At 41.6% G+C, this 14,080-nt stretch overlaps 1 protein-coding gene across 4 annotated transcripts in view; it reads left to right on the forward strand.

Annotated features, from left to right (window-relative positions):
* LRRC8C (leucine rich repeat containing 8 VRAC subunit C) overlaps positions 1 to 12,454 on the forward strand; it is a 42,439-nt gene extending 29,985 nt beyond the window's left edge. For 3 of the 4 annotated variants that reach the window (XM_025214041.1, XM_006032322.3, XM_025214040.1), the window contains exons 2-3: positions 3,734 to 3,876; positions 6,626 to 12,454. In XM_025214041.1, coding sequence (XP_025069826.1) covers positions 3,739 to 3,876; positions 6,626 to 8,896 — 2,409 coding nt within the window. In that variant the 5' untranslated portion in view covers positions 3,734 to 3,738 and the 3' untranslated portion in view covers positions 8,897 to 12,454. Of the gene's footprint in view, positions 1 to 3,733; positions 3,877 to 6,625 lie in introns of those variants that run through there. The other variant, XM_025214042.1, reaches the window with a different exon arrangement.
* Positions 12,455 to 14,080: the final 1,626 nt, after the last annotated feature.

Below are 14,080 nucleotides of genomic sequence, written 5' to 3' on the forward strand. Positions count from 1 at the left end.
TGGAGGTGGCTTGTCTGGGTGGCATGGGGGAGGGGAGGGGGGACAGCTCCCTGCTGTTGTGTGGCCCCCCAGGGGAGGCATGGGAGGCATGTGCCCCTCTGGATTTGTGCACAGGGTGAGGGTGGGCTGCCCACTGTGGGCTTGAGACCAGGGGCTATGCCAGCCTCTTCCCAGCAGGAGGAGTGGGCCGGGGTTGCGCTTAGGGAAAGTGAGGGTGAGGTGGGCTCAGCTGCAGCAGAGCACAGTGCCCTAAGCAGGAGCAGTGCTAAGGGGAGCTTTTGGGGGCTATGGCTATCACAAAATTCCCCATAGCCACCCCTCCCAGTGCCTCTGCTGCCAACTGTCCTGAATACAGCCCCAGCCCAGTCCCCCTGCCAAGAAGAGGCTGGCACAACCCCTGGCCCTGAGCCTGCAGCAGGCAGCTCACCCTCACCCCATGGACAAATCTTTGGGGGGGGGCACATGCCCCCCATACCACCCCCAGGGGGCCACACAGTGGCAGGGGGGCCACTCCCCCCCCCCCCCACCCCAGGGGGCCACACAGTGGCGGGGAGCCATTCCCCTCCCTCTCCAGCTCCCGGATGAGCTGCCTGTGGCTCTGTCCCATGTCCTGGACGGGCAGTGCCTGCCCCTGCCCCACTCCCTCCCTCAGTGCGGGGGCCTTGATCTGCCCTCTACCCCATTCCTTCCCCCATGCTCCTTCCCCCGCACAGACATACCAGCAGGATGCCGCTCTCCAAGCTGCCAGGCATTTATCAGTGACATCAGCCAAAAAAAGCCGATTGCTGATCATGTTAATTTTCCTGTTAATGGTGCTGATCTGATATATGACCGATATATCAATGCATCTCTAGTTGCTACAACAAAACTGAGCACCTGGTTATGTCACCTCATCAGAATTTTCTCAGACTTCATTTTATCTGTCAGATAATTACAGATCATCCCTCCCTCCCAGGCAGACCAGGGAAAGAAAATATTAAACACTTTTTGTTCTTTGTTTTTTAGTGGCCACTGAGTAGAAGGTTCATGTCCTCTCAAGAAGTTCTGAGGTTCCAGCTAATGGACTGTCGTTCTATGGAGGCATGTTATCCAAAATGTTTATCAAGGAAATAGGAGGAACAGTTATTTGTAGTGGCAGAAACTCAGCTTAATCAAATTCCTTCTCCATCATCTGCCTCCAAAGTAATCAAGCAAAGTTTCGATAGAAGAAAGCTACTTAAAATGCAGACCGATTATATACCAACACTAGTACTCAAATCTACTTGCATGTATTACTGTTTTCAACACATAATGATTTGCAGGATGAACTCCTGTCTACCAACTCCCAGTCTCAGTGTACTTCTTGCCTGTTACAGGGTTGTTGAATCTAACAATCTTTAGATCTGCAAAGATGTTTAGGTGCCTCACTCCCATAAATGTAATGGTGAAACACCTTTGTGGGTTGGGTTCCTAGTGCTTTTCATGTGTAGGAGTCATGGGATTATATAAGAATCTTCACTTTTATTAAAAAAATAAGTTCCAGTTTCTCTATTGTTGCAGAGACAAGCTTGAGAATGAAAACCCTAAATAAAAAGAACCCCAAAACTGCAATTAAAAGCACATGCATATACATACCTCATGATTTATAAGCTAATTTTGGCATTTGGGGTTCAGGGCTTGAATAGATTTTTGAATGCTTGGACTATTCTTAACAACAATGTGGCAGCTTCCAGCAGTCACAAAATCTGAAAAGATTCAAGAGTTATTGCCAAGTGATAACTGATATATTACTATTGTATTGTATTCATATACCCTTAAGGAATGTATATCTTTATAGAACATTTGATAAGAAAGGAATAGTAAACCAAAGTCATTTAGATTTGGAAATAAAGAAAAAGGAAGGTATCTTCCTGGGAATGAAGGGTGACAAAATAGTGTAATTCTGTGACGGGAGGATGGCAGGGAGAGTTTTTATTATTTGTTGATTCTTGCTCAATATTTCCTGTCAGGGCTGCCCAACTGGCAGCACGTGGGCTGTATGCAGCCTGCAAGAGGTTAACTTTCAAACTCCAGGCTCCTGCCTAGCCACTGCTCTCCCCCATCAGTCCAGCTGCAACAGCAGCTGGCATCACTGTGCTCCCCCTCCGTCCTCCAGCTTTTGCTGCCTGCCTCAGCCCCAGGCTGTGGGGTAGTGCAGCTCATTGCAGTCTGGGGAGCTGAGGGTGAGTCTGGGACCATATGGGCATGTTGTACAGCAGCAGGAGGAGGTGAGTTGAGCATACGGCACAGCAGTGGGGGGAAGGGTGTTCATGGCACCTAGTGTAAATAGTGTGGGGGAGGGGGGCAGGCATGGGTGTACAGTGGAGCTGCAGGCAGGGAGGTTCCCGTGCAGTGCTTGGAAACGTGGCCTGGGAGCCCTGTGGCTTACCCTGATGCAGCCTATGGGAGCAGCCTCTGCTGGTGTGGCTTGCAGGGCGTTTGTCCCCCAGCTGCTTAGAAGTTAGACAGCCCAGCCCTGTTCAATATAACAGGCACCATAATGCTGCCAGTTAGGGGATACGAAGTGGACAGAGCTCTGCTGAGTAAGTGCTGGTCATGGAATTTAAAACTGGAAGGGGCAGTTTTAATTTATAGGATTGATTTTTTCCCCCCCAGTGTTTCCCCAAAGCAAAGCAGAGCAGAGGCTTGTCCCATTAGTCATTTGCATGTGCAGTAGTGCACTACAGCTCTTCCTCTTCAGAGAGGCAGATTTTCCCTGGTGTCTGTGCCGCATTTTTGCAAGATAAGCATACAAGTATCAGAAGGCCACTCCTGACTTAGCATAATTTGATAAAGAGCTGCATGCCATCACTGCTGCTGCAGTAGGGCTGGCCTGCTTGTGTGAACATTGCATAATAACCCATGGATTTGTAATGTGGCTTTGTAAAGCAATGCTTCTGTCATAATGGTTCCATTGTCAGGGTGTCAGTTCTGAAGGACTTTTACATTTTCAGTTGAAAGAACATTTTTAAAATAGACATTGGGTCTGCTTCTGTTATGATTTCCACTTCAATCACTTTTCTGACATAGCCTACTTGATCATAGGGATGCCTTATTTTGATCACTTGGCTGCATTTGTACACTACTCTTTAAAATCAGCTACTCTGTCTGTCCACATGTCATCTGATTTTACGCTGTATGTGAGGATGCAAACCCAGACATCTAAGGTTGGGATAAGGCCCTCAATCTGTCCATAATGCCTGTAGTTCTGTTTAACTGAACTGCTTTAGCTGCTTATGTTCAAATCATAATAGATTTCAAGGTGCTTTTAGATGTAAATACAAAGGTACCAAATCATCCTTGAAACCATTATTAGTTCATTGCATGTGAATGTAACACTGCCTCTAAACACAGCTATCAGCTCTGCATAAAAAGTAAGATCTTTGATAGTAAGGGCAAAATCTTCAAAGCTGCATACATGAAGTTAGACACCTAAAGCAGTGGCTTATTTATCAGAAGTACCAAAAGGAGAGGCATTACCCATTGCAAGCAATGGCAGCCAATGCAGAAATGCATGTCTACTTATATAAAAGCTAATTTAGTCCCTGGTCCTCTCTTATACAGAGAATCAAAATGTCTCTGATATTTTTTTCCAGTGAGTTGCACAAAATGGAAGAGGATAGCATAAAATACCCTTTTGTGGCTATTGAGATTTGTCAATGGAAGAAAATGGTATGAAAAGACTAAACAATGGATATGCTTGACTCTCTTTCAGAAAAAATGATTCCTGTAACTGAATTTCGTCAGTTTTCTGAGCAGCAGCCAGCATTCAGGGTCCTGAAGCCATGGTGGGATGTGTTTACAGACTATCTCTCGGTAGCCATGCTGATGATTGGTGTGTTTGGATGTACGTTACAGGTAAATTAAAAGTAGTGTCATCTAAAATGCTGTTATTAGGGGTGTTCAAATGACAGAATCAGTTACAGCCTTTATTAGAAGGATATTACAGTACCATATATTGCTTTATCCTGTAATCATTGCAAGTTTCAGCAGGCCTCAGTGGTTTGAATAGATCAGTAAAACACCATGGAGCAGACCTTAACTATTTTAAATAGTCAGTGATTCTCAACCAGGGCAATGTGGCATCCTGGGGTGCCTTGAAATCCTTTCAAGGGTGCTGCAGAGTGCCATGCAGTGTTAGCACTGTAAGGTGTGCAAACATGATTCACAAGATAAACCCAGAGATTTCAAATAGGAATATATAGTATTAAAAACATGCTGACCTGCTGTGGTCTTTCTGAATTCCTTGCAACAGAAGACTCACTCTGTTATTTTTCTGCAGTCAAAAACGAATGAAAACTAGGAGCTGGCATTTTCCAAGGGTCACCTTGAGTCTAAAAATGTTGAGAACCACTGAAATAGGTGTTGTTCCATTGACATCATGGGTTGGACTTGATAATCTTTTAAGGTCCCTTCTAGCCCTTAATTTCTATGATTCTATGATATCACCAGAGTTGGTCTACTGTCAGCTGGGGATCTGGTCCTTTTGCCTTTTGGTCAGTTTTCATGACAGTTTTGCATAGCAAAGCTGACTAGATTTCAAATCTTGTTTGTTCACTTTGTTATCATCATTTAAAACACTCTTAAGACTTTCCTTTTGTCTTGTTTGCATTTAGCAGACCTTGATATTTTTTTCTCACCGTGTTTTGAATAGATTTGGCAGGAACATTCTTATTTTATTCAGGACCACCCACAACTAATAGCTAGGCCTCCTCCAGTCCATAACATCATGGAGGATGCTTGTACATAAACAACTGATGTTACTGTTATTCTGGGTTAATTAAATGTTGCTGTAGAGCCAAAACCTAAGGAGGAACAGAAAACAATGTCCAGGTCGGATGTACTTGATTTCAAAACTTCTGCTTGGTGCAGTGTGTGTTCCCAGCCTTTCATTCACCCATCCATTCATCACCTATCCACTCTGCACCCAACTGTGCAATAAGGGAAATAAAGGCTGGCAGCAGGGCGACTTCTTTCCCAAGCCTATAGAACAGTCAGAAATCTGGAATATGGAGCATATGAAACATGTCCTGTATTTTCCTGTTTCACTCCTACCCTTTTCTACATGGTTCTGTTTCTTAGCAGAGCTCATAGGTACATAACTCTGGAGGGGTCCTCCTTGGCCAGCAAGTCCAATCAATGCATTTGCAGCAATTGCTAACCCAGGTAATTCCCAGACCCTCACCCATAACTAGAAGGAATGATATTTGAAACACCAGGATCACCTATAACATGACATATGTAAAAACAGGAGACAGTAAGGGCACTGCCAATACCCAGCCACTGCAATGGCATGGAAGTGTCCTAGAATCATAGCAAATTAGGGTTGTCAGGCACCTGAGGGAGGTCATCTAGTCCAACCCCCTGCTCAAAGCAGGACCATCTCCAACTAGATCATTCCTGCCAGTGCAAACCTCCAAGGACAGAGATCCCATCACCTCCCTAGGTAACCCATTTCAGTGCTTCACCACCCTCTTAGTGAGAAGGTTTTTCCTAATATCCAAACTAAACTTCCCTTGCTGCAACTTGAGACCATTGCTCCTTGTTCTGTCATCTGCCACCACTGAGAACAGAAGTAGTCTGTTAGTAGACCATGCTCCACACTACAGAGGAAGACAACTCTCCCACCCCCCCCACCTCCACAGTCTGTGACAGGCCATGTTTGGTGATAGGTTGTGACCTCTGGTTCACTCTTACTGATCCTGTTGGATCCAATAATGTTTCTAATATGGATCTGGGATTCTCTAGGATTATTCAGAAGTGGAGTTAAAGGGACGTTGTTCTTTGTTGGCTCAGATTGGCAGAGCTCCCTTGATTTCAGTGGAAATCTACTCATGTACACAATAGAGTATTTGCCTAAACATTTAAATGATAATATCCCAAATTGGGCACTATGCATGTGGTAGGTCTTGCCTGTATTCTATAGTCTAAAAGTCTTTTGGGTATGAAGTAAAAACTGAGGTGCACGTTGCAAATCTCTCTTCACAAGGGCACTTTTTGGGCCAGCAGCCAAGTATTTGGTGAAGCGCAGGAAGCATAATTTCTGTCACTTGCCTATTAACTGTTTGACTGAATTAAGCATAGGGAAGTGGAGTGTGACAACAACACAAACAAAACAGGCAAATTTTTCTATTTCTATTTCTAGCAAATGTGTAAAAATATTGTTTTGATCATGGGCCAGATTATCAACTGGTGTAAGCAGTGAAGTTCTTTTACCTTCACAGTAGCTATTCCCTTTTACCCCATCTTGTAGTTTACCCTGTTAGTTAACTAACGTGGATTGGGCAATCCAAATTAAGAGCACACTTCCTTTTTGCAGTGTAGACACAGCCAAAGACAGGGCTACTCTTTCAGAGGCTTGTTGCATGTGAATTTATATTTATGTAAAGAAGTATTTGGAATGATCTATCTAGTTCTTGGCCTATTATTGAGAATGTCATTGGAACAAATAATGCTCATATAGACTTTGAACCTAATCCCTGAAATAGAACTGGGTGTATGCTCTTCCAAGGATACATCAGTTATCTGATGGTGCTGCTGATGTAACAGTGATCACACTAGACATCATTAGTAAATAGTTTGAAAAAATAATTTTTGTCTGTTTCAGGTCATGCAAGACAAGATAATATGCCTTCCAAAGAGAGTACAGCCTTGGCAGAATGACTCTTACAGTCCTAATGTATCCACTACAGTCCCCAATACAACCCTATTTCCTCCACCTAAACCATCCACTCCTCCTGCCACTGTTGAAATGAAGGGACTTAAGACAGACTTAGACCTTCAGCAATATAGCTTTATAAACCAAATGTGCTATGAACGTGCCCTGCATTGGTATGCAAAGTATTTCCCTTACCTTGTCCTTATACATACTCTGGTGTTCATGCTGTGTAGTAACTTCTGGTTCAAATTCCCTGGATCAAGCTCAAAAATTGAACACTTCATTTCAATACTGGGGAAATGTTTTGACTCTCCCTGGACAACAAGGGCCTTATCTGAAGTGTCTGGAGAAGACTCTGAAGAAAAAGATAACAGGAAGAACAATATAAGCAGGTCAAATACTATCCAACCTAGCACGGAAGGCACTTTGGTCAAAACTCAGTCCTTGAAATCAATACCGGAAAAGTTAGTTGTGGATAAGGGGACAGTAGGGGCTCTGGATAAAAAAGAAGGAGAACAGGCAAAAGCATTGTTTGAAAAGGTGAAGAAATTTCGACTGCATGTTGAGGAAGGTGATCTGCTCTATGCTATGTATGTTCGCCAGACTGTACTTAAAGTTATTAAATTTCTTATCATTATTGCTTACAACAGTGCATTGGTTTCAGAAGTTCAGTTTACAGTAGACTGTAATGTTGACATACAGGACATGACAGGCTATAAGAATTTTTCCTGTAATCATACTATGGCACATCTTTTCTCCAAACTTTCCTTCTGCTACCTGTGCTTCGTAAGCATCTATGGACTAACGTGCCTTTACACTTTATATTGGCTCTTCTATCGTTCATTGAAGGAATATTCCTTTGAATATGTTCGCCAGGAGACTGGGATTGATGATATCCCAGATGTTAAAAATGACTTTGCTTTTATGCTTCACATGATAGATCAGTATGACCCTCTTTATTCAAAGAGATTTGCTGTGTTCCTGTCTGAAGTCAGTGAAAACAAACTGAAACAGCTGAACTTAAACAACGAGTGGACGGCAGATAAATTGAGGCAGAGGCTACAAACAAATGTCCATAACCATTTGGAACTGCAGCTTTTTATGCTCTCAGGACTTCCAGACACAGTTTTTGAAATTACAGAGCTTCAGTCTCTAAAGCTTGAAATCATTAATAATGTTATGATACCAGCGACTATTGCGCAGCTGGACAATCTCCAAGAGCTCTCCTTACACCAGTGTTCTGTGAAGATCCACAGTGCTGCACTGGCATTTCTGAAGGAGAATCTCAAGATCTTGAGTGTCAAGTTTGATGACATCAGAGAGCTTCCGCCTTGGATGTATGGACTCCGAAATTTGGAAGAGCTCTACTTAATTGGCTCTCTGAGTCATGATATTTCCAAAAACATTACTCTTGAGTCTTTTCGGGACCTTAAAAGCCTTAAAATTCTTTACATTAAAAGCAATGTGTCCAAAATCCCACAATCTGCAGTTGATGTTTCAAGTCACCTTCAAAAACTGTGCATCTATAATGATGGCACCAAGTTAGTGATGTTCAATAACCTGAAGAAAATGGTTAACTTGACTGAGTTAGAGTTGGTTCATTGTGATTTGGAGCGCATACCTCATGCTGTTTTTAGCCTTCTCAGTTTGCAGGAGTTAGATTTAAAGGAAAACAACCTCAAATCAATTGAAGAAATAGTCAGTTTTCAACATCTGAGAAAACTTACAATCTTAAAGCTGTGGTATAACAGTATAACCTATATCCCAGAGCATATAAAGAAGCTTACTAGCCTGGAACGTCTTTCCTTTAGTCATAACAAAATAGAGGTTCTTCCATCCCACCTATTCCTATGCAACAAAATTAGATACTTAGATTTGTCTTACAACGACATTCGATTTATTCCACCAGAAATAGGAGTGCTGCAAAGTTTACAGTATTTTTCCATCACTTGTAACAAAGTAGAGAGTGTGCCAGATGAACTGTACTTTTGCAAAAAACTCAAGACTCTGAAAATTGGGAAAAATAACTTGTCAGTCCTTTCACCTAAAATTGGTAATTTAGTATTCCTCTCCTACTTGGATATTAAAGGCAATCACTTTGAAATTCTCCCACCTGAACTTGGTGAATGTAGGGCTTTGAAGCGAATTGGCTTGATTGTAGAGGACACCTTGTTTGAAACTTTGCCTTCTGATGTCAGGGAGCAAATGAAAGCTGAATAATTTACTGGCTTTTCCTCAAAGTTACAGAAACGTGCTTCTACCAAATACAGTAACTAAATGATGGCCTAGTTTGATCATGCATTTACTTTTGTGTTTATTTTATTTTTTCCTTTTGTCCTTTTGACACAAAATTATCTGTACAAACAAATATGGAGTAAGAAGTATGTATATTTTTTAATAAAATGTTCTTGTATTTTTTCACTGTTTTAAAATATTTTTAAGTTTGTCTTGCCCTGATGACAAGGGCAATACTGTAATATTGTTTTGTACTGGCTAAAGCAAATGGTTTTATCAGCTGTTTTTTAATTTTGGCTAGAATCAATTGGGGCAGGGGGCACTGCAAGCTGCATGCCTTGGGTTGTATACGTTTTAATAGATGAACATAATGTCTCCTTCATCACTGTCAATCTCTGAAGAGGTTCTCTTTAGGGGGCTGATTGCATATGGTGTGCACCCTCAATCCTTAGTGGGAGCTCAATAAGTCTATTTAAAAAATCTCCATCCAGATGTGTATATTCTGCAAAGATTAATATATACATACTGTTCTACCATGGTCATAAAGCTCCATGCATCTATTCCCCAACCAAGGTCCAGTTCTACAAGATAAGTGCTCCTGACTCCTACTAAGTTCATTTTCCCCAAGGGTACTTTCAGTCTTGTAGGACTGGAATTCTAGAGAACTGCAAGTCTGTGAAACTTTGGACAAGAGAACAAAATTGTATTTTGGCAGCTAATATGTACAGTACTTGAGCTTGGTTGCATGTTACCAGGCCTGGTAGAGGAACATTTACATATCTCCAGAAACCAAATTAAATTAAAAAAAATAATCAAATATTACCATTTCAGAAGTCTCAATATAGCAGGGCATAGTGATGACAGTGAGTTTGTTTTAATCTTCTACCTAATAATTAGATTGGAAATTATATGATTGGAAGTCTGTTTGTTTAAAATAATGTAATGAACCATAATACACTTACATGACTGTGCATCAAGCTGGAAATTATATCAGCTAATCTATGTTAAATTATTTTGTTGACTACTCCTGTCATTTCTTTTCTTCTAAGGAAGCTTGGCAGGTATTACCCATTTTAATGCTGTGTGCTACTCAAAAGCTAATTTTTGCTTAATTAATAAAAATAATCATTTTTATAATAAACTATTCCCTGGAGGTCTCCTCATCCACTGTACAGTGTATTTAAATCATAATGCAGGCACCGGTTAATTGCCTGGTGTGGATAGCTAGAAATAAGCCCTTCCTTATGCAGGTGGTAACGCTATTTATAAAATTGCAGGGTCTTGGTTGCTAATTGTTAAAAGGTACATGAAACAGTAGCTAGGTGATTGTCAGGGTGATTGCTTTTAGATTTTTCATTACTGCCAGCATTGGTTTTCTGTCGTGAACTGCCACTAATCTAAGTTTGGGGTCTTGGTGCAAAAGCATGTTGTTGCTTTATGTGTCTGATAAAATGGGATGGTGAGATGGGATAAATATGATTTTTCTCATGAATCCAAAGTGTACTATGTAGTCCAGTTAGTGGACTCACTGTAGTGCTAAAGTCAGACTTAACTTCTGCTTCTTGGGAATATTCTGGAGAAGATCCATGATCCATAAGATTAATTGGAGATGGGTCAGGCATGAAGGAATCAAAACAAGCTTCTTTAAAGGGGTTTATTTTTTGTTCAGTATTCTAATATTGATATGGCTATTGCAAAAGCTCGTACTCATATATGGAATGCACTTATAGGAACTGCTTGGCAGTATATGTATGCTAAATGTGCTTCAGTTTGATGTAATGTGGGGGAGAGAAATGTTTCATTGCTCATTTTAACTTAATTATGTAAACCAAGTGCTGTATTTCCTGATGAATGTAAACTGTATAAAATGTCCAAGTAATCAGTGAAATCTGTATAGTAAAATCTTACTTAGATTTGAAATTGGGGATTATATTTAGGGTTTTGGGGGGGAAAATCTTTAAAATGTCTATGATTCTAGACGCAGTGTTTCAAAAACATAACTTATTATGTGTCTTATGTTGTTTCCCTTGAATTTTGTGACATGTTTTCTGAATTGAAATTGTGCACCCTCTCACCTAAATCTAAGGTGAGGTCTGCACTGTTCTTTTGCTGATATAACATGTCAATTAAGGGCATGATTTTTTTAACTGATTATAGTTAGTGCAAACTTTGTATGGACCCAGTTGTACGGGTATAGAAGCACCTAATACTGGTGTACCTTGTTCCTATTCCAGCACAGGAATGAGGTATTTTGGCATTGGGCAATTTATACAGATATAACTGTATCCACACTAAGAGAGTTGTACTGTTTTAACTATACTGGTATTGTTAAGTGGCACAATTTTTGTGTAAGGTAAGTCCTTAGGGTCACAGTGAATGATAAAATATCAAATTATTGTTATGAAACAAACTCAGGTAAATGCACTGTTGACTTTTTCTATACTTAATATCTAGTCTGTAGAGTGTGTTTTTAAAACTGTATTACAGTATTCTAGTAATGCTCTATCTAAGTACAGATTGTTTCCTAGTACTATTTGAAATCCAGGAAAGATTGCATATGTAAAAGTGCCATATTTACTCAGTGATTCATTTACTCCTCATATGTATATTTACCTGCAACTACACTAGAAAAACTTTCTGTGAACTATAATAGAATGAATTGACTTTTTTGATAATATTATAGGCATGGGCATATGTAATTATTTATATTAAACAGGTGCCTAACAACTAATAAAATCCCAGCATTTAAGCAAAACATTTCTATATCATTAAACAAACAAAAAAGAAAATCATTCTTTGTAATGTAAACAAATGACCAATTGTGGGTCAAATATAAGAAAACTGCCTTGAAAATTGTTCTGCTCCTGAAAAACAGATATGCTATATGATCAGAATCTTAATATGTTTGTATCTCCCTTTGTGGCAACAAATATTAATATTTGTATTGAACTGTTGTATCTAGCCAGTCTGGCTAACTCATGCATATTCATATGGGAGAGTATGTATTTTCTCTCGTATGACACATTTCTGGCATTTCCATTAATGCACATGGCGATGTGATGACAAGATCTGAAAGACTGTAAAAAAAAAAAAAAAAAAAGCTTTGAAATTAAGTCAAATGGACAAGCATATTAATCCAATAGCAAGAAATTTGATATGATAATATACTTGCCTGGTGTTATTGCAGTACAGAACACACAGGAAAAAAAAATTCTTTTGTAAATTGAAACACTGAAAGACTACAAAGTAGTCATTTGTTTGGGAAACATTTTTCTTTTTTTAATCATAACCATTGCTTTGATGTAAGCATTTTGGGGACAGTGGAAGGAGTAGGCTTTGAAATATGTCAACAGACTGTAAGGATTCCCAGTCTGACCTCTCTAACAGACAATAGAAATTTTTCCAGTAATTCCTGCAGCCAGCCCAGTAATCTGTATCAGGGTATATATAGTGGCCTTTTTCATTAGTCATATTTCTATATCCTGTTTTCTTGTGTTCTGACTGAATTCTAGGCAGCACACAATTGCCCTTCTTCTCCCCCCCCCCCCCCGCTATTGCCCTTCTTCCCCCCCCCCCCCCGTTTCAGTCAGTTTACATATTCATCATGTGTTGCAAGTTTGTTCATAAAAGGTTTCTATGGGTCGTTCTGGGGTTGCAACATTCCAACCCTTTGTAGCTTAATTTCAATAAGGCTCTCATACCTGAGTCATTGTGTGTGTGTATGTAGATAAAACATACTTCCAGTATATACATTTTCTTATACATTTCTCATACATTTTCTTGTATCAGGATTGAATCACGATTCACAGTGACTGAGACAAATTGGAGGTTTGGGCCAAAAGGAATCCCATGAGGTTCAGTAAAGACAAGTTCAGATTCCTGCACCTAGGATGGAAGAATCCCATGCACCGCTACAGTCTGGGAACTGACTGACTAAGCAGCACTGTGCAGAATAGGATCTGTGTGTTGCAGTGGGCAATAAGATGGATATGAGTCAGCACTGTGTCCTTGTTGCCAAGAAGGCTAACAGCATACTGGCCTGCTTCAATAGAAGCATTGCCAGCAGACTGAGGGAAGTAATTATTCCTCTCTATTCTCCACTGGTGAGGCCACATCTGGAGTACAGTTTTGCCCCTCCCCTCACTATAGAAAGGATGCAGACCATGAACAACACGTGCCCCTGGAGGCTGGGGGCACAGTGCCTGTCCACAGGCGGCAGCGTCAGGGGCACGGTGGTGGCAAACGGAGCTCTCGCAGGCGGCCGCAGCGGTGTCGGCAGCAGGCCGGGGAGGGTGGTAAGCACCCATCAGCGGTTGGTGACCACCCGCAGACGCTGCTGGCTGTGTCGGCAGCGGCCAGCAGCAAGCAGTGACCAGCCAAAGACACCACCAGTGGTGTCGGCGGGGAGGGGGGGGAGGGTGGCAAGTGCCAACCAGATGTCAGTGACCACCTGCAGATGCCGCTGGCTGTGCTGCCAGTGGCAACTGGCGACAGCCCACAGATGCTGCTGGTGGTGTCGGCAGCGAGGTGGGGGGAGGGGCGTGGCGAGCGGTGACTACCTGCAGGTGCTGCCGGCAGCATCAGCAGCACTTCTTACAGGGGGTGCACCTCCAATCTCAGGGGATGCACGTGCCCCCGCATGCACCTTCTACGTGTCAGCAATGATGTGGACAACTTGGAGAAAGTCCAGCAGAGAGCAATGAAAATGGTTCAGGGGCTGGTGCACATGACATATGAGGATAGGCTGAGGGAACTGGGTTTATTTAGTGTGCAGAAGAGAATACACAAGAGATTTGATAGCAGCCTTTAACTACCTGAAGGGTGGTTCCAAAGAGTTTGGAGCTAAACTGTTCTCAGTGCTGATAGATGACAGAACAGGAAGCAATGGTCTGAAGTTGCAGCATGGGAGGTTTAGATTGGATATTAGGAAAAACTTTCTCACCAGGAGGGTGGTGAAGCACTGGAGCAGGTTACCTAAAGAGGTGGTGGAATCTCCATCCTTGGAGGTTTTTAAGGCCCAGCTCAACAAAGCCCTTGCTGAGATGATCTAGTTGGGGATGGTCCTGCTTTGAGCAGGGGTTGGACTAGATGACCTTCTGAAGTCCCTTCCAACCCTAATTTGCTATGATTCCATGACTGTATATGGGCATGTCTACATGTGCATATAAG

Source organism: Alligator sinensis, unplaced genomic scaffold (assembly GCF_000455745.1).
Source record: "Alligator sinensis unplaced genomic scaffold, ASM45574v1 scaffold736_1, whole genome shotgun sequence".
Classification (NCBI taxonomy): domain Eukaryota; kingdom Metazoa; phylum Chordata; order Crocodylia; family Alligatoridae; genus Alligator; species Alligator sinensis.